This window comes from Aplidium turbinatum, chromosome 4 (assembly GCF_918807975.1).
Source record: "Aplidium turbinatum chromosome 4, kaAplTurb1.1, whole genome shotgun sequence".
In the NCBI taxonomy this organism is placed as follows: Eukaryota; Metazoa; Chordata; class Ascidiacea; order Aplousobranchia; family Polyclinidae; genus Aplidium; species Aplidium turbinatum.
In genome coordinates, this window is record NC_137475.1 from 31,363,521 (window position 1) to 31,384,702 (window position 21,182).

Consider the following 21,182-nt stretch of genomic DNA (forward strand, 5'->3'; position numbering starts at 1 on the left):
AGGTAGATTTGTTTTCAAAAGGTTTGTCAAGGATAAACGTAAAATAGATTTAGGAAGTTTTGACAAAAAGCACTTTCTTTTATAAGAAACAGACAACAACTGAAACGCGCTGTTTGAAAAATCTTCTCTTTTTAAAATTCTAGTTTGAGTACAAAAGACAATTCAAATTAAAGGTATGGCTTGGGAAGTGACCATGTGATGTTTTTACATTGCACTAACTTAATAATTAAAATCCCAATGTAGAGTAAACGGGTTTTTAGGTAATAAGAATAAGGTTTTTGTTAAACAATACCAATTGGAACCTGTTCGCTAGTATTTCAGCAAACCCAGCGAGGATGTTTTTGGGTAAAAGGCTGTGGAAGGTCTGGGATTTCACATTGTTTATCGCAATGCTTCAGAAAAATAAATGGTTTAGTCTAAGGTACGAATAGTGGGTTCAACGATGGACAAACATTTTATCTGCTTGGGCGTTATTACGGCATGGCTTAACGGACTGGAATAGGCTTTTCTGACTAATAAATTAAAAGCAATAGGCCTACTAACTCCCAGCGAAAATATTCTAGTGATAAGAATTTGTTAACACAGACAAGCAAGACAAAAATAATTATTTCTACGTTCTTTGCCTCTACGTATGTTTTCGTCAAGTTTGTCTAAAAGTTTAAACACTATCAGTTTAAAAATAGAAACTTTTATAGAAACGGAAAGGATGTTTTTTGCTGATTTTTTCTTGTTAGCCTGCCACTTTGACCGGATGCAGACAAATTTGTATTCAATTTTTCAACTTTTTCCATTTTTGCAAATACCAATCTTTGGCAAAATACCCTTAAGTTTTTATTGTAAACTATATGATCAAATACGGTTAAGTTAAAAACAATTGTTTTTTGAAAAACAGGCATAAATAAAAAATAGAGTTTGTGTAAGATTTTCCATCACACGATTATTTTTAGTTTCTTCTTGCTTCACAAATCGAAAGGACGTATCTTTACAAAACAAAATAATATTAGCCATGCCCAGACAACAAATTAGTCGTTTTTTACATTGATTCAACGTCTGCAAACGTCTGGGTGGTTGCACAATTATTGCCGCAACAAGACAACTAAGTTCGAAAAAATAAATCGCCTGCTCACAACATTTTTAACGTAATTGACTAATTGTAATACTTGTGATGTGCAGCGTAACCTAAAAAGACCCAAGTTCTGCATGCAGCTTTTCAAGGGGAAGGAGACGATTTTTCTCTCTTTCCCCTACCTATCACGCTCCTGAACACAACTACATCGAAATGTACATGCTCAATCGCTCATACTCTGCTGAAATTTGTTTCATTCTACATTGTAAGCTTAGTCAATCCTCCAATCGGGTGAATAAAAAGATAAATTTTTCACTGACAATAATTGATGTTGAAAAGTACGAAGACAGTACCGTACGAAAAAAATAATTTTTGTGTAAAAAGACGCCTTATTGGCATGTGCTTGCTTTGCGAATCATAATAGTAAGGCTCAAATGTCAAAGGTAAAGATAAAAATCAATGAATCGCACAACCACATCTTAGATAAGGAAGTAAAAGTACGTGTCCTCTCTTTGAGGCTTTCTAGAAAAAGCAACACCAAGTCGCAATTTTTGTGGAGCACTCAATACTCGTTGGAAACGTCTAAAAATTCCCTACATGCAAAAACGAGAAAGAATACATTAAAAATACCTACAAAAAATGGTCAAGTCATCTTCTGGCAATATTGGCCAAGCGTGGATCATCTAAACACTGAAGGTAGTGGACAAATTAGGAAAAGTCCTTCAGTTTCGATGGCCGATCGCCAAATCGAGAAAAACGTCATTTCAAAATCGTGGCATTCGAAAGAACGAAATTAAACATGATTTTATATTTAAACTCAAATCGGGCGACATGTATCCTGTGCCTGAAGCGAGTGATTTACTCCCCAAAATTTCCCTCTTTGCTTTGAATCATGCAAAAAACAACAAAACAATGACATGTCGTCGGTAACTTTCATGACACGCATCAAACCGACCTTTTTGATTGACAAAGAAGACTTAAAAAAGCTGTGCAGTTCTGTCACTGTGGCTTCTAGGTTTTGTACGGACCGCTCAAATCTTGTACCGAGTTTATAACGGTGCTACAACTCACAAAACGTTTTTAACCATGGATCGTCTTTACAAGAGATTAGAACAAGTGACAAATCAAGCGAATCATTTGCTCTTGCTTGACAAGCAGCAATACGTGATTGGAGACACCACCTTCCGCAGAGAAAGCTAATTAATTAAGTGACTCTTTTTAAAGTTTAGTCACAATGTTCTGAGTCACCAACCGCAAAGTAGAGTCTTTCCCAATTATTTAACTCTATCATCTCCAGTTCCTTATTTCAACTAAATTCTCAGGTGGTGCTGATTCAGCATCAAGTTTTAGAGCTGATAACTATTTTACTGTAACTCGTATCATTGTCATTTATTGACAAAAGATAGAAAAATTTATTGAGGGTTATAAAAATTATAAAATTATCCAATTACTTAATCAACTCTTGCTTTAAAGCTTCTGAATTTCAGGAACCTTGCAACAGCGTGAAGAACGACCTATTTTAAGACTTGAAAAAAATCCATTCTTCTGATAATGCCTTAGTGAAAATCTCAAAAGACATATAAGTCTCCGACACTGCATGGTACATTCATTGTTAACTTCTGACAACCACAAAGCAAGCTGTTCTATCACTCTAACCAAAAACCCAACCAGACCACATGGTTGAAACACAATACTATTTGAGGCAATCCTTGAGCATGCGCAAGGATGCAGGTAATACATTAGCAGCCCTCAAAGCGGAAAGATAGGTTTCAGGCCGGAAGCAGGTACAAAGCAGCTGGTAGAAGAGTAAGAAGCGGTTTCAGTCTGCGGCACGTCTTTGGTCCAATTTTTCATTCAAAAAAATCTAGAAAGTATGCCACGGTTTTTTTTTTAACGTCAAGACAGAAAAGAGGACAGACGTGGCTAATCAAAAATGCATTTAATCTAAGCTATTGTCAAACCTTGTAGCTTATATATTTTCATGTATTTTTTTTGTAAATGTATGATTTTCCCAAATGAAAAATGTTTATGATTTGAAACATTTTTGGGAAGAAAACTGCTTCTTAAAATAAAAAAAACTTCTTCTTAAAGCATATTCTCATCTCACACGGAATATGACGTCACGACAGCACTGTGATCTTTAATTATTCATTTTGATAAGGGGCCTACATTTACTGTTGTGTTTACAGCCTCAGTATTTTTTGCTTGTCTTAAGTCGATTTGTTGCAACAATTATGTTGCAAACTTTGTCTACTCAAGTGCGGTTTGAATACCAGGGATATTTTTCATTAAATGTTTTGGAAAAGTAGGCTAATTGAGTAAGTAAAAGATTGGAAACTACACAAAAACAAAAAAATCTATTCTTACCCAATTTTTTGTTAAGATCGATGAGTTTTTAATCAAAAACATCTTTGTCATCAACATCAACATCAACATGTTGTCATGTTGTCATCAACATCAACATCTTTTTAACAGTTTAGGAAGCTTTTGGCGGTTATTGTACATTTGAAAAATGTTTCTAACTCTTCCAACTAGCTTTGCATGTGAACGTGTTCTAATGCTATTCGGCATTGCCATCAACGTGATCTTTGTAGTCATGCAAGGATAGGCTAAACTAAATAGATAAGTCATTTTAATATTTAAACTTCATCACTAGATCGATATTTTTATAGAATGTTTGTTTATTATCAATTCTCGTTCCTCTGGTACAAGGAGTGCAATGGGAAACAATAACCAGTAATAAAATAAATAAAACCAAAATTGGTCAAGTCTATTTTGAAACTCAAGTCTTTCGCACAGTCCCCAGAAACGACTTCATCTTTTGTCACGAAGGCCTCCATTGTAAGATTACGTTAATCACGTTTTCTTCTTCCACTGCATATGTTCCCAAATTATAGCTTTTCTATTACCAAAGAGGTTTCCTACTATCATAGCAGTTAACAACCCTAAGTCTCATGCCAACTTAGTTTTTTTTATGCAAACTTAAATAATTTAGCACTCTAGTGCGTCAGTGTATTACTTTTGCCTTGGTGTCGCAGTAGTAAAACTTTAACAATACTTCCTTACGCATTGTTTGCTTGCAGAAATTTACCAAGTTGGACGCAAAGAAACATACTGTACTAACAAAACGTATGAAACATGGCTGCCAAGCTTGTTTATTGTAGTTTAAAAGCACAATATGTACGAAACATATCGCAAAGTGTTGCGGTAAAGTCATTCCAAGTTTCAAACATCACCGGTTATAAGGCTCGCTTGTAAAGCTCGTACAAACGAGAAGATTAAGCTCTTTCAGTACGAAGGTAAAGATTCCCACAGTCAATCAATATCGTGATCAGTTGCCAACTACAATGGTCTACGTATCTACCTTGGTCTTGGGTCGTACACTAAATTGTCGGCAGCAGTGGCCGAGTGGTTAGCGCGTTGGGCTCGCAGTCGAGAGCCTGCATGTTCGACTCCAGCCACCCGCACTTGCTGTTGTTTCTCTGGGCAAGAAACTTTACGATAATTGCCTCTACCCAGTGATCGATTTCGAGTAATGGGTAGTACCAAATTTAAGTCATAAGTAGAGTAGACAACCAGAAACAGACATTGCCGTCGGCTGCAGCGTGGGTCAGGTGTACGTCGGAAGGCGTACACCGATGCATAGCGCTCAAGTCCGCTTTTCCGCAATGCAGGGTAAATATATGACAAACAAACAAACAAACAAATTGTTCCAAATGCATCGTCTTTTATGCGGACGAAGGTGTCAAAACAGACTCTTCAATAAATTTGCGTTCCATCATTCCAAAATCGAAAAAAAGACAAGAACTAGTGGCAATATTTCAGACTCTGGTTAATCTAGTGCGCAGAGTAGCGTTGACAGGAGGTCCAGGCGTACTTTGACGGAGTACAATGACCGGTGTCCGACATAATGTTAGGGGGCCGTAATCTTTCCAAGGGGTCTGGAAACTTAAAGAAACCACCGTGTATACTTTGGGTATAGTGCATTTTTCTTAATAGTGTCTTGGTTTTGGGCCCGTTGATTTCATTGATACCGGGCATGAACTATCGCCTCAACGGCCCTGCCAACGCAAATGGATCAGAAACAACAGTTGATGACTTCCTTTGTGAAGATGTGAAGTGGCGAAACTACAAATACTGTGTAAGAATTTTTATAATCGCCGATAGAAGAAAGAAAGTTTTTTAGCAAGAGACTTAGAAGAACGTTTAGCAAAGCCTAACTTTCTACGACATCTTCGCTATTGAAAGATGAATATCAGCACAATAAATCAAAATATCACCATAACATCATCAAAATCGAAAGCAAACTTGTCAAATTAAAAATAAAAATTTAATGTAAATACTTAGAATATGATGCGCTGAAAGGCTAATAAACAAAATAATCTCATCTATTAAAAAGAATAGTAGTATTGTTTGCCAAAGCTTACTTGGAAAAGCGGACATAGTAAATTGGTCACTTTATGACAACATCCTATTTTCCAGACAAGTCCAGGCTTGACGATCATGAGCAAAACGTAATGGCTTGCTGGGATGACGCACCGAATACAACATTAAGTGATTGTACGTTGTTGCAAATTCAAATGAGCAATTTTCCACAGTAAAACGCAGGAAAAAACAAGACCGCCGTGATTTTTTGAAAGTGGTTTCTCTTTTATAATTATGTATTTGCTTTTTATAAGAAAAGGCTAGAAATTTCCGCAAAAATTTTGCCAACAAGTGATTTCATAATTTGCGTCAGATGACTTGGCAACAAAGAGAGCTGACGTTAAAATGGAACGCGTGACGTCAAGGGGGTTGGTTCAAACTGCGTCAATTAAAAGCGTAACGTTGGTGGCGTGTAAGGTTAAGCATTGATGACGCTTTTTGTGCAGATATTTTAACAGCTTTTTGCAATTTTCAAAACTTTGAAAAGCACAATTTGAACGAGCAGAAAATTTTGCCAGCTACATTTAAAGCTCGATATCAAGTGTTTGACGACATTGGCTTCACCACAAAAACGATCTAAAAAGTCATTTTCCTCGCTGTGCATGCTCATTCACCTTTCAAGGGCTTCTATTTTGAGCCATCATGCTTTCATACAAACAAAATCGTGCAAATTTGTAATTTATCGTTCATAAAGTGATAACACTTATCTGTAACGAGACTTTTATTAAACAATTTTTAAAACTTACGAAAAGGCTCTGGAGTAGACCGCAAAGCAAAACCATATAAACAGACCCAATTTTTTTTAGATAGTTTTAAACGTTTTATCGACTTGGGTATTCATTGCCAGAATCATGGTGTAGCTTTGTAAAGGATCAAGTCCCTTGAAAGAGTTTGGGAGTTCACCACCCAAAAACATATTGAAGGTTTAGAGTTGATTTGTTGCATTTTGGGATACGTCTGATGAAACGTGATTTACATGACTGTTATGGCAACATTTTTTTTTTGAGATAGTCACATAGGATGATTTGCAAATTTTTAAACTCTACATACTCAAAAGATTGAATTTTTGAACTTTGCTTCTCTGGAAACAAATCCAACAAGATGCAATTACTTTTATGGCAATATTTTTCCGAGATAATCACAAAACATCGTGATAATTAGCAACTCTGTAAACTCTGAAAACTTGTAGGTTTGAATTTTTGAACTCTTTATTTTGTAAAACAATTGCAACAAAAATAATTTTTGAAGTAGTTGGGGTTAGGAATTGTATTTGGTTCTGGGGTCAATCGACCAATGTAGTCTAAAAAAAGCATCACGACTTGATACCATAATTTAATGCTAGCACAACTTATAATTGGTTACAGAATAGCAAAACTGACCCCAAACCATAGAAAAACTAAGTTGCCTGCTTAGAAGCCATCCATGTCGCAGACTTTTGAACCGCCTTAGCAAGGCAACATGTTTAATTCGGAGTTTTAAATAACTCAATGGTTATACCACCACAGTGAAGGTACATTACCCACTATACTGACTACCTATTTGCATAAAAAGACAGACGGTCAAACAGGACAAAAATAGATGCACGATTTCCAGATTGAATTGTTTTTTCTTCACAATTAAAGTTTGGCTTGTTTTATTTAAAATTATGCATTAAGGAAAAAATGACAATAGGTCAAGAAATCAAAACAGCGTAACTTGACATTTCAAAAGAAAACAATCTGTCAACTGTTCTACTGCATTTTTATCGTGATTAACGTCGATGATGCACATCGATATACAATAAAGTAGAATGATTAAAATGTTGATTGTGGCTAATTCAACATTACCAGATACATATTTGCCGAGTTTCTAAACAACAATATGCCAAAACTCTACAAATCGCGTAAACAAAATCATGTCTAAAACCGAAAGTTGGATGTCTGTATAGTTTGACGAACCGGAGTGAAAGTAAATTTGGAAATTTTGATCCCAAATCAGCCAAAGATTCGACGTCACAAGCTTATATATCCTGAAAATCGAAACTTTGTTGACAGACTTGACTTGACCTCCAGGAAACGAAGCAAGTGGACAGTTCTATTTTATCAACAAAGCAAGATTTACAAAAGATACGCTACTGTGAAGCATAAAAAGACATTTCCCAGCTGAAGAAGTTCGTTCTTTTTGGATCGTAAAAAGATGAAACAATAAAAAAAGTATATGTTGCTAATTGTATATAACTCTGGAACAATAAACATGGTCTATTTTCTCAGAAAACAAAAGATAAGTCTATCATTTTACATCGTCTAAAACTGTACTTTGTTAACTCAGTTCTGGCATGAATTGTGTTGTCTTCCTGATTAAACTCCTTAAGATCATCATTGGTCACAAAGAAAATGACTTTTCCAAGAGCAACTTTTTATCTAGGAAAATTGGTCATTTTCATTTCCCTGTGTAGACGTTGAATCAATGTAAAAATGATCAATTTTGCTGGATTAGTTGTTGATAAAAATGAACATCGAAGTCAATTGCATTGAAGTGATGATTTAAAAAGGCAATGAGATGCACAGCCAAAATTCTGTCATTTCAAATCCATTGCTCTTGAACTCAATCGAATTACAATTTTAAACGTTAAATGGCCGCAATGTAGCCTATTGGGGCTACTGATACGGATATGAATGTGGACACTACAAGAAGACTGAAAGTTTTTTACGCTTTTCCAATCGTACAAAAACGTAACCAAAAAAATTATGACTAGAATTGGTGAGAGAAGACATATGTTTAAGGAATCTGGATAGAATCAACCCCAGCAACCGGAAAACATGGTGAAGGGGCTGCAATAACTGGCGGACCTGTGCTAGCGGAGACCATCGCCAGGTCTTATCTGTTGAACAAGGGACGAATGGGTGATGATGAAAGAGTAAATGTATACTTGTGTTCTAAAAGCAACAGGAAAGTAATCGAGAAACATTTTTAAGTGCTGATAAAATACTTTATTTTTAATTTAACCATGTACATATTAGCTCTCGTTCGATAACAATGTAACAACGCACCTTTTTTCCGTCATAGCTGAAAAACTTTCTCCGACTTTCTCACTTTTTTCGCTCACTTCATCCGGTTGGAAAGACTTGTTCCATGACGTTGCCACCTCCACGAAATTCATCACATGATTGAAGTTCTTTTTGACGTAATCAAGATCACAACCGACACTTTTTAAAGTGTTTTGCTAAAATTGATACAGAAAGTTAATACGGGAGAGTAGGTTACTTGGAATTTAAATCAAGAACAAGATTTGTCTGTGGTGAAAAGCTCGTAAATTAATGAAGAAATATGTTTGATGAAAGTACAAAGCTCGTTGAACTATTTTTCTATTATACACGCGATAGCACATGTTTAGCAGATATGATTCGGTCATAGCCCAGAAAAATAATGTAAAGTTGTTTTAAGGGACCGCAATAGTCTGTTGCATCTTTGTCAGAAGTTTTAATTCTGAAAATTCAAACAACAGGTCAAACAACCAATGCATACAATTATTGTGGGCACTTAACAGTAGCCATCACAACAAAATTTTAAAAATGGGTCTAAGTTCCAGAAAGTTCTTGCATGAGAGCAAAAGTACGACGCCATACTTATCACCAGCACGAACTGCAGCTGTGTTTTGGCTGGGCACTCCACAACAAGGCATTAGGCCATGGACTTCTAAATAGTAGTATCTACTATTTAGATACTAAATAGTAGATATACTAAATAGTAAAATAGTAGTATCTACTATACTAAATAGTAGTATCTACTATTTTATACTACTATTTAGAAGTCCATGATTAGGCACAATTTTTATCGCGTACTTGGCCTAATACTTTAACCTTGAAGCATAGACCTGGACACAAGAGAGAGAAATAATGAATGCAATCCACCTGATTACTTTTACTGGTGTGAAAAAACGGCTCATCCTCATTTTGCTCTGCAAGCAAGGGACGGGCTTGGTCCATGTAAACAAACTGTTGAGAAGATCCAATGCATTTCTTGCTACTGATGTGTGAACTGAAAAGAAATACAAAATAATATAATTTTAACATGGTTTAATCCAGACAGCTAATGTTATTTTTTACTTTGATTCGGCGTCTGCATACGTTGAATCAATGTAAAAAATGGCTGATTTGCTGTCTGGGAACATATTGTAGCAATTAGAAAAAAACGGAACATCTTTCTGGTTTTTTTATTTTTTAAATAGGAATCGTTGAATACGCTGAGAGGGGTAAAGGCTCTGGGCAACAAAAAAATTGTTGTCATGATGCACAATGATTTACAATTCTTGTGTACTACATAAATCTCAAGTCTGGATTTTAAAAGCCAAACTGGCGAATGAGAAAACGCTTAAGAGTAAGAATGCTGCTATGCTAATGAATAAAAAGGCAGTGTTGTAGGTGGTGGGCAGTTGTGAGATATGCAGAGTGCAAATAGCTAAATGTTCAGCGCAGTTCAAACTTTTTTTAGGGTCAACCATTCATTCATTGCAGAAATCTTCTATGTACGTTTAAAATTCATAGGTTTTCAAGTATTTTACCACAAACTTTTATTTTCCTTTTTTGCGTAAATAATATAAATTTTTATCACAAATTTCAGCACTCTTGAAGATCGATCTTTCATGTCTTCGAGCTTGCTAATGATTGATTGATATCGTGTAAATAAAAGTTGCTCTTAACTCTTTACAAAGCTGACAGTTCCAGTGCAAACGTGTAAAAGTGCAACAGAACACATTCTTCACCTGGAGCCATTTTTAATGCTGATAAAACTCAGAAACAAAGTCTAGTGCCATATTTTAATGCTGAGTATGCGCGCAAACAAAATGTAGTGCCATTTTTATATGGTCCAACCAGTTATTGAACCCAGGTCTAAAAAACTCAAAGGTAGACAATCTCGGTTGAGGCAACAAGCCTCATGAAAGAAGGAGGCAGAATAGTCTGTTCAGTAGCTTACATGATATGAGTCGCACGTGTTGGTCTCAGTCTAAATGTGTGAAGTGCCATTTTGGAAAAGCGCCAGAGTCGACTGAAAACAAGTGTTGTCATAACAAGGAACTGGAATTGCGATAAAAATCACCTAATTACGTAATAAAAGGAAATGTCTGCACGAGTCATTGCATAGAAAATTAAACAAACTGTTTTAAGATAAAGCAACAAAACGGTTTCATTTGCCTTTACGTACAACTCAACGCCTAATGTTTGTACCCTTTCTTTTGTACCTTTTTATAGATGAAAAGCAAAAGTCTCAACACGGTTTATAGAAGATGAAAATGCCAGGCCTCATCTTACAAGTTTTATAGAAACATACAAACTATGAGCGGTAAGAACGTGACAATAGACAAACACCTCCATTAACATCTAAAACAATGAAAACGACCTAACCGTTTAATTAAAAAATGTTTAAATCTGTTTTTTTTCTAAACAGTTATTGTCTCAGAGTTGAGTTTCGGCCAGCAACGTTGACATGGGGGTCCATGGGGTACTTTTGGACCCGAGTTCGGGATAATTTTAGGGGCCGGAGCCTTTTCAAAGGGCCCGGAAGCACGAAGAAACCACAGCGCATTCTTTGGACACAGTGCATTTTTTTTCTTGTAAATGTCTTGATTTGGGCCCAAGGATCTCATTGGTACCGGGCCCAAAAGATAAATTCCCTACAAGCAATTAAACAATATACTTTTACCAAATGTTTTCCATTTTCCATAGAAGTCATGAGTTGATGTAACATCTGCAAACAGACTAGCCAGGGTAGTAGGCAGCAGTATTACGATAAGTGTTTAGAGGATTGAATTCTTTCATTACAATTTTTTTTCTTGACATTCCAAAACATGTCAGACAAAACTATTATATATCAGTACACCACTGCTCTTTAAAAAGTTATATCTAAAGTTTTTCGAAGTTTCTGTTTAGTCGAAACGAAATTCTTCAAGAAAAAAAATTATCGAAATAAAATCAAAGGCAAAGAATTTTTGTGTTTAAATACAGCAGAACAAAAACTGGTTTGTTTCAAAATGTTTTTTAACACCTGTAAACCTCTGTAGTAACAGTTGACAATTATTCCAGGGGACAATGACCAGGTGGGACAGGAGTCCATCAACTCACTTCGAATTGTGATGCGACTTTTGCAATCGGAGATTCACTCGTGTTTCGCTTTCGTTTCGAGTTGGCAGCAAAATGAAATGTCATTTAATTCAAAATTAGGTTAAATTCTTTAGTGAAAAACTTATTTAATGTAAACCAAAAATAAAAAGAAGATATTTTACGTCAAAAAGAAAACGAGCGTTTCGAAAAATTTTTGCTTCAAATACTCCTAGTCCATAAAAGTTATCCGTGTTCGGTTATCACAAAAACAACCGGTTTATTGTTTCAGTGCTTCTCAACTTACAACCCTAGATAACTTCAAGGAAGATGGGTTAAACCTATTTCTAGACAATGATTAAAGTGGTGACACAGGTGGCCTCGCAAAACGTCTTAACTTTGAAAGGTAAAAACACTTTAGTGTCCAACTACTTTTGAATAAAGGTAACTAAGAGCCAATTTAAGGTATACACAAAATGTCAAGGATTTTGCTTGAGTATGTTGAAGATGAAATTGCTGTAGCGAAATCGGTTTTCCCTAAAGTTAAATAAAAAATTTTAAGGGATTAGATTTTTGTGCAAATTCTAGCATTGAGAACCGAAGTGTTGAAAGTAGACTAGCGCCCTACTGGATAAAGTTGGAAAGGATGATAACACTGAACGACTTTAAGCAAGGAAAACATAAGCACTAAAAAAATCACAAAATAATGCTGCGCGTAAGGCAAAAAAAATTCGGGTATGACGATGACATGTTTACACCTGTTAACGAGACATGTGTACAATATTAGTCAAGCTCTAAATTTAATGCATATCCGGGCACGCTCGTTTGCAACGTGTATCAACGCACACCACGGAAAATTTGATCATTGCAGTTTGCGGTGGAATTTGCAAACTTACAAAATTATTGCCAGAAAGTGTTCACTTTACTATTTTTAGAATGGGACTTCACAAGATATCGTGTAATTTTAAGAGATTGATCGATGGAGCGATCACGTAACAAGATAAGATTGACAGCTGACAAGTCAATATTGTTGACTTTATAAAAAATATATAAAAAGAATGCTTTAGATGATTTTTTCACGACGCAAACTTATACGTAGTATCCGCCTTTCGTGTTACTTTATTGCGACGAAGACTTACTGCTGCAAATCATGATACTATACTTAACATTTCCCAATCGATTTTTGCCCAACAATTTCCTGCTGATTAGAAATGCAATCAGTATTGCAATGAGCAATATGCCGTTAAAGCTGCCCAAATGTAACAGATAATACAGTCTGGCTAATATTTTGTTCAGTTTCACTTCTTTAAAGTAGGCTCGTTCTCGCTCCAATAAAATATTGCTCATTTTAAAGCTGATTGCTTGACTCGTAAGTTTTGGATAAATACTTTGGAGACGGCAATTAGCCACACATAATAAATTTACCACAACATCTTTTCTGTACAATAAATAGTCCAACACCACACAACACCTGTTAAGTCTGATAAGATTTAAAACAATTAAGCAGTTCGAGCTGTGGATAGGCGCTCCAGCTGCTGCGGAGATCCAGTACACGTGGGTGGCAACATTCGGTAGTAGCTTAAGCCTATCACAAATTCAGACCACAACTTTCCATGGTCAACTATTAAAGGAAGGTGACCAACAACAAATACGATAACAAAAACACAAACACAACAGATATGTTCTTTTTCGTATGAACCTTTATCTTCTTGGCTACTCCAAGGGTCGAGGGGCTTGCCTTTTAACATTTTTGCACAGTGAGGTTAACTCGGTGTATAAGTTTAGACTGGTGAGTTCGTCATCTAATTCGCGCAGACCACTCACATCATTTGGCGCCTGATAAGTGGGGTAATTGCAGATGGTGTGATCTGCGATTTTTTCCTCCTTGTCACACTCACACGTCGCGGATAAAGCCATACCCCATTTGCGCATGTTGGAGCAGAATAGTTCGACGCCAGTACGCAAGTGCTTGAGCCGCAACCAGGCCTTTCTTGGCAACAGCATTCCGGTTGGGTGTGGGCCGGCGTCGGAGATAAAACTTTGGAGTCTTGAGGAGTTCTTCTTCCACTCCGAACTCCATTGGTGGTCCGCCCAGGTAGCTGCACTGATGGATTGATCTTCAGCGGTTTTCACCAAAAGTTGTGCTGCCTGTACGAGGTATGTTGATGCAAACTGTGCGACCATTAATGGTTTGCCGATGCATGACATTGACTGTGCATTTTAGAGTTGAAATGTCATTCAAGAGTCAAAATCGCACCGAGGCTTCACCAGGCTTGTTACACACACGATAATGAAACAGCATCACACTGTACAACAAAATGAATCAATTAATTGGTAAGCCCATATTTTCATCCAATTACAACAGGATTCCAACAGTCAACAAAACCGCTTAAAAATTAGATTCTGCATCAACCAAGTATGTTTTACAGCGAAGCACAGCACCTTCAATTTAAGGATCTGCTAAACTGAATGCTTGCAGTGTAAGTCCGCAAAGCAGTGACAACCACAGCTGTTGCTGTCGCCAGACACTCTTCCACTTTTGACATGGACGAATCGCAGTTTGTGGCCGATATCATGCATCGGATCATAAGCTGGACTTCGAATTTTGACAGAAACGTAGGTAAAAATTTCTTCTTTACTGGTCACAAAAGTAGCAATTCTTCCTTTTGTGTTACTAACAGTCTTTTTACCACTAAGGAAGTGATTAAAAATTTTCCTTCGGGATCACATTACGTATATCGTCAAAATCCGTCAATCGTTTTTCATCGCAGTTTCGCGCAGCCTGTAGGCAATCAACAATTAATTTCCAAACACAATAAAAATCTTTTCCCATCGCTTCTCTCTAAACAAGACATCGAAACAACGCTAAAAAACACTCAGGCAATTTTCACACCTGGGCAGGTAAGGTGACCTAATGTTTACCGGGCAAGCAATAAAGTTTGGACTATTGCAAGAAAAGTGTGGATATCGAATAACGGTGCATTGTATTTCCATCACCCACCTCTAATAATTGACATTTACACTTGGCGTGCTTCCTTTTCAGCAATGCCAAAGCGGCTTAAGGATTACTCTGTCAAAATCCACAATCTTACAGTTCAATTGTGCTGTTGGTCTGATTAATGGCGATGTTAATACAAAACCAAGTCAATGGTTATACAATAAACAGTTCAGACCTGGTTGTTGCCAGGTTACCGAACCTTCAGATTTTCACGTTGATTTGCTGTTGGAAAACGTCAATTTTGCGTTACAAAGTCATGCTTTTGCAAACATCTGCTGCGGTTGCAATCACGAGGAAGCAAATCAACATATTCAGGTTCTTCAACTATTAGGTTTTGATCTTTCATGTGACAGCCCATCAGACATCCCGTGACTAACACTGTGATTGCAACAGCACTCCCACACATACAAAATATAACGTTATAACGACGTAAAAGGACACAAATATTGGCAGCTGCATGTGTCAAAATTTCCCTGATAGTTCTGAAAACATTACTCACCTGGCGTTAGTATAACATTAATACAGAACAGGCCGATGCATGAGGTGTTGCTTTACGGAAACAGTGCAATAACTCATTGGGCAACACTGTTTTGCCACTGCGAGAATGTGCTATTGCGTGCTTTACCAAGTAATTTTAAAAACAAATTTAAAAGGTACACATGATATGATTGACATAGAGTGAATGCGGTGACTCAAACACGACTAAGGTGTTGCCTGATGTCTCAAAATTTTGTCCTGATAAAGCCCTTGAAAGACCTTTCACGTCTGGGGCTAACTCTTCTCTCCTAGTCTTAACAGTAAGAAGTTGTTTCCTGCTTTTGCCTTCTTATATTTTATGGATATATTCTATAAACAGTTTTATTAGGGTTGCCATACCGTCCGGAAAATTCCGGACATGTCCGGAATTTAGAGTTAAATTTTGCGTCCGGGAGGAATTTTAAAAAATGCTCAAATGTCCGGAATTTTATGATGGGCGTTTTGGGGGAATTAAAATTGCGGGAATAATCCTGTAAATTAGGGGTGTCCTAGAAAATTCGCTCAGCCAGCTCATTTTACTGCATCTGCAATCGTACTGTGCACACTGCCAATCCAGAACATTGTTATTTCGTACCGTGTGCATTTTTTTTTACTACGAGGTTGTACGGAATTATGATGTAACAGAGCGGTTTCCTTATCAATGATGTTTACCACTTAGAAGTCAGTCTCATAGCAAGACTCGCTGGCTCTCCTTGTTTCCTGGAATTTCAAGATTGTTACAAATGTTTTCACCCATGAAGTTCTACTTTTTGTCACAAGAACATCCACCAATAGTTATTAAACGGTTCTTTGAGAATGAAATGAGCGAGTTATACCTTTGGCATATGCACTCACTAATGTCCGTGTTTCATGGACGTATTCGAGTAGTTGAGAGAGAAAACAATTCCGTTGCAGAAGTGCTAGAAAATTTGGAGCTGGTTCATAAGGTGCTTGTGGAAAGGAAGAAGGAAAATTTTATGTCCTTGAAAGTTAAAAGGCTTTTAGTTGAAAAAAGAGAAGAGGGATATGAAGATGAATGTAACAATTTTCTTTCCGAAGTTGCAAACCTCTATGAGAGATGCTTGGAGTACCTGTGCAAATGGATGAAACCAATGGAAGAGTTTGCTTGTTTCAAATGGATGACCTTGAACGAGATACCAAGTTGGAAGGATGTAAAGCCTTGCCTGGAATATCTGATTGGTAAAAGGGTTGATGTGGACGATGCAAGGTGCTTTGACCAAATCTTTAACTTGAAGCAGTTTGTGGAAAGTTATCTACAGGACGAAGAATTTATTAAATTGCCAACGCATAAGAAATGGTGCAAATATTTCGATCAGTCTACAAACATCACATGCCACTCAGAAATTTTAAGGATTGTGCAGTTTTTCTTTGCTGTTACATCCCACAATGCCAATGTAGAGAGACTCTTTTCACTGATGCAAAGTCAGTGGACTAAAGAAAGAAACAAGTTGAGCGCTGCGACTATGAAAGGCATATTGACTCTTCAATATAATTCCAAAGATATGTGCTGTAGCCTACTGATTTTTTCTCATTTTGAAATTACACAAGGCCCTATTGAAGAGAATTAGATCTTCAGAAAAATATGCATAGTCAGAAGAGTAAATTTGTAGTGACTTGATTTACAAGCGTGTCTTTAATTTGTTTTAAGCATGTAATTGCTGTTCTTCCTTTTTCGGCACAACCTAATTCTCATTATTATTTTTCACTCTAAAGTTGAGATTTTTTTCAGTGACGGTCCGTAGCTATATTTAAAGAGTGCTTACCCTGCCTGGTGTGAGATTCTGCTCGTGACAGAAGACAATACTTTTCATTTCGGTAGCTGGCGCTTTAGCATGAATATCGTACAATGTTTGCAGCTTTAGCATTTCGGTATATATGGTATATTATATATGGTCTCATGAAAATAGTCATGCACTGTCCGGAATTTTGCTTTTTCAAATATGGTAACCCTAAGTTTTATGGGAATGTGCATTAAACAGAATAATAAGTGTCTGATATAACAAAGTAACTTCACATATTGTTGAAATAGTTATTGGTATAAACTGTGGTCTCAATCTTGTACAACAACTACGACACATTGCTATAGACTTCGGGATAAAATGGTGAAAAAAAGTCAGCTTTGGCAACGTAACTAAAAGAGGCGCACTTTTTAACAAAGCCTAAACAAACAAAGCCATTCGTCCCATTGCCTCTTCCCAACTACGTTTCTGGAAGTGAAACATTGATGCTGAACAAGTGCGGTAGGTGTAACGAAATGCGAAACAAAGTCATAAAAGTAATTACGTTATTTTTTTAAAACAAATACAACCGGTTGCATGAGGCATGTTTGGCTGGCTTAAGCCGCTTTAGTTAACTGCAATTCCTGAACTGCCTTCAATCTCCAGATAGGAAAAATCACTCTTTTTCAATACTATTTCAATGTTTGATTTTGAGAATGAAAAGTTGAATGAAACACTGCATTTTACTACTTCATGGGTTTGACAAATACACGTAGTCACTTTGGCCACGAAGAAGACATAGTATGTAATGGTGTATAACACGCTCTCACAGCAATAGCTATCTCTATTAGGCAACTTGAAAAGTGTTTTTACCTGTACGAACCAGAGTGTGAGAACCTCTTATTGCATGCGGGATTTGGACACTCGTACGGTTTTTCCCCGCTGTGTATTCGCTTGTGTTCCTTGAGGTGGTGCTTGTATTTGAATGCTTTATCACAGACGTCGCAAGAAAACTTTCTACTTCCTGGATGACACAAAGTACAGTGTGTATGAAAAAGTGGCAATTCATAAAAACTTCACAATACGAGCGGTAACGGATTTATCGTGACTTTGCCACTAAAATGTGTAAAAAAAAAAAATGTTTTTTCTGTTTTGTAGTTAGCCTACAGTACATTTCCTATTACGCTGAAAATCCGCGACGACGAAATGCGTAAAACGTGTGTTTTCATCAACCAAACAAACATTGTTGCAAAGAGTAAAAACTGTTATGGAGACACGTCAACTGAGACGAATTTTTTTAAGTGCGGAGAAGGTGGTTGCATGCAAATGTACATTGTACAACCCACTCTGTACAGCTAATCCAGCAAACAACGGACACCGCAGAGCAAATTTTATTACGACAATTTTGTTTCAAGTGTTGTCGAATTGGTCGTGGAATATAAATGTAGTATTAATAAATTGTAATCTTTATGTTCAATTTTGTAGGAGGAGTATTTCGCATTTTAAAGAAAAACTGCCCACTTTCTTGTTTCACAAGTTTTTGCTGGGTTAACAAAGTTGAATGAAACCTATAATGTTGCAGCACTCCTAACGGAAGAAATTAGCTTTAATGCATTCGCTGAATACGGTAAAGAGCAAAATTTAAAGCGTTATTGTATGAAAATATGAAGGCAGTATTCCTTTTGATATTTAGAGCATCGCATAGTAAAAGGAGAAAAAGAACTGGTTAAACTGACTAAGATTGTTTTATAGGAAAAATCTATAATATCAAGTAGGCTGATTGTGTTTTAAGCAACATGCAGCAAGGCAAGGCAGCTGCGGTGTGCGTCGAATCAAATAAAATGAATCATAATGACCACTCGATTTCACCAGCCTTTTAACAACAAGTAGGCCTACACAATTTTTCTTATTAGACGCGATATCGGTATATTAGAATGCCGTTTTTCGCTTTTCAGGAGGGTTGATCTATATGTCTGCATGTCATTACTAACGAACGATAGTGGTGGTACAACATTGCATCTCTTGCACAGAGATGGTAAAAATAGATTTTCAGTGTATCCCAAATAAGGTGAACAAAGTTTGAACGAACATATTCCGGATTACTGATTAAAACTTCGGTTAGTATGCAACACCATGAAATGTAGTTTGAAAAGGGACTTCAATATCTAAAGCTAAATAACATGTCACTCAGAACTTAGATCAATCAATCAATCCTATGGTAAGGTATCAAACACGTCACAACCTGCATTGTGAGTCAGCATGTGTCGTTGAAGCCGATAGATGTTGATGAAGGCTTTTCCGCAGATTTTACATATCTGTAAAATAATAAAACGTTGACTGTAACTTGAAGGAAAATTTAAGCAAACTAAGCGTCTTAACCTAGGCGGCTAAAACTAGCTTATTTACGACTAAAGACGTCGAAACGATGTGAAAGGGGCAACTTTTGCAAGTTGGAAGAAGCTGATTCACTTTCACCAATAAATGCTGGGTTAAGTGAATTTTGCCAATTTGAAGCCAAAGGTAAGCAAGATCACGGGATCAGACATTCCTTTATGTTGCTATAGCTCAAGCTCTGGCCTTCACTTGAAACCTGGGAAAATCACAGCAAAACTATAAAAGAAAATCTCGAATACGTTGAATTGTTTCAAGACTTTCTAAAGCAAGAATATTCAAAAACACAATCAAAATGCAAAACTATTACTGCACAAAAATGGAAAATGGTAACTGAGAGCTACAATGGCTGGCCATTGCTCAGCATGGCTTAATTTAACAAATCAGAAAAATTTCAACGGCATTTTTATTTTTGGTTTTATCTAAAGATGCTTTTTAGATACAAAGTTAAGGTGAGCCTAATGTAATATTTCTTGGCCGCGTAATTGGTGCCCAAAAACTATTAATTAAATGCATAATGTAAGCTGACGAAATTCGTTAAAAATTTAGTTGATTTCATAAGTTTATTGTTTGTAGGTATCCTAATAACTATAATTGCTCAACGAAATGGCAATTATATTAATAAACCTGTGATTCGTTGTTTTCTAGCATCCATGAATAAAGTAAATTACTGCCAATCAAAATGTGAAAAGTATGAACTGGTAGCTCGCTGAATCAAACCGATACAAATTGACATCACAATCAACAACACGAAAAAGCGCCCCTTAAATTTGCGATAATTTGCCTGGCTGAGCTAGATTGACGTCGCTCAGTCGCCAGGGCAAAGCATAGAAACCATATTCCAATCAAAGTGAAACCGGAGGCATCAGCCAAAACAATCCTGTGCCATGTCTGTGCCATCCTGTGCCCTGTGCCATGTCGGCAGCCGTGACCGAGTGGTTAGCGCGTTGGGCTCACAGTCGAGAGTCTGCATGTTCTACTCCAGCCACCCGCACTTGCTGTTGTTTCTCTAGGCAAGAAACTTTACGATAATTGCCTCTACCTCGTGATCGATTTCGAGTAATGGGTAGTACCAAATGTAAGTCAGAAGTAGAGTAGACAACCGGAAACAGACATTGCCGTCGGCTGCAGCGTGGGTCAGGTGTATGTCGGAAGGCGTACACCGATGCATAGCGCTCAAGTCCACTTTCCCGCAATGCAGGATAAAGATAAACAAACAAACAAAAACAAACATGTGGATTGTGGATATCACTTGTTTTTAATAGCAAGCTACTGGATGTGAAATTGGTAGATTTAGACTTTCAGAAATTCAGTGATAAAAGTAGCTGGTATTAATTTTTGTTTACCAAACGCTGCAAGAAATCACAATTGATTTTTTTACTGAACAAAACACACAAAATCTCTGAGAGGATCAGCAACGATGGTCAGTCCGGATTGGATTTTATGTCGCTGCAAAGGAAGACAGAGACCAGTAGTGACATAGATTAGCTACTGCTACAAGTTACAATGCAATGCAAAATACAAAAGGCTGCAAACGGATACTGAAAATGCAACTGAAACCAGTCTTGCTAACCTCTCTCAAGTAATATTTAAGAGCTTTTGTCTTCTTGCTCCAGCGGAATGATCCGAAGAAACAACCAGATGGTACGGGCATGATATGTCAGGGAAAAATAAAACAAATGGCGTATACAAAACACAAAAAACGCAATTTCAAATAAAAAAATGTAAAAATGCACAAACCAATGAACATACAAAAAGCAGAAAAAATTTTTTTATGTTTTTTTTTAATTTTTCGAAATGGATTTTTTTTAGTTTTTACAAATTTTACAACGTTTTTTTAAAAATTGACACATACAGTCATGCATACGAATCAAAGTACAAAATCAAGTAAGACCTTTGCCGTATGTCACGTGACGCGGTAAAAACGTAATGGATGAGTATTTACAATTACAAGGTCGAGGGTTATTGACATA

General features: G+C 36.8%; 1 protein-coding gene across 1 annotated transcript in view; it reads right to left on the reverse strand.

Annotated features, from left to right (window-relative positions):
• The window catches only part of LOC145769064 (uncharacterized), a 53,667-nt gene extending 32,787 nt beyond the window's left edge, over positions 1–20,880 (reverse strand). Inside the window, exons 1-5 of the mRNA XM_082580661.1 lie at positions 20,783–20,880; positions 19,061–19,133; positions 17,692–17,842; positions 9,382–9,508; positions 8,521–8,693 (exon numbers count right to left, since the gene is read on the reverse strand). Of these exons, the coding sequence (XP_082436787.1) occupies positions 8,521–8,693; positions 9,382–9,508; positions 17,692–17,842; positions 19,061–19,133; positions 20,783–20,863 (605 nt within the window). The 5' untranslated portion in view covers positions 20,864–20,880. The remainder of the gene's footprint in view (positions 1–8,520; positions 8,694–9,381; positions 9,509–17,691; positions 17,843–19,060; positions 19,134–20,782) is intronic.
• Between the last annotated feature and the right edge of the window lie 302 nt (positions 20,881–21,182).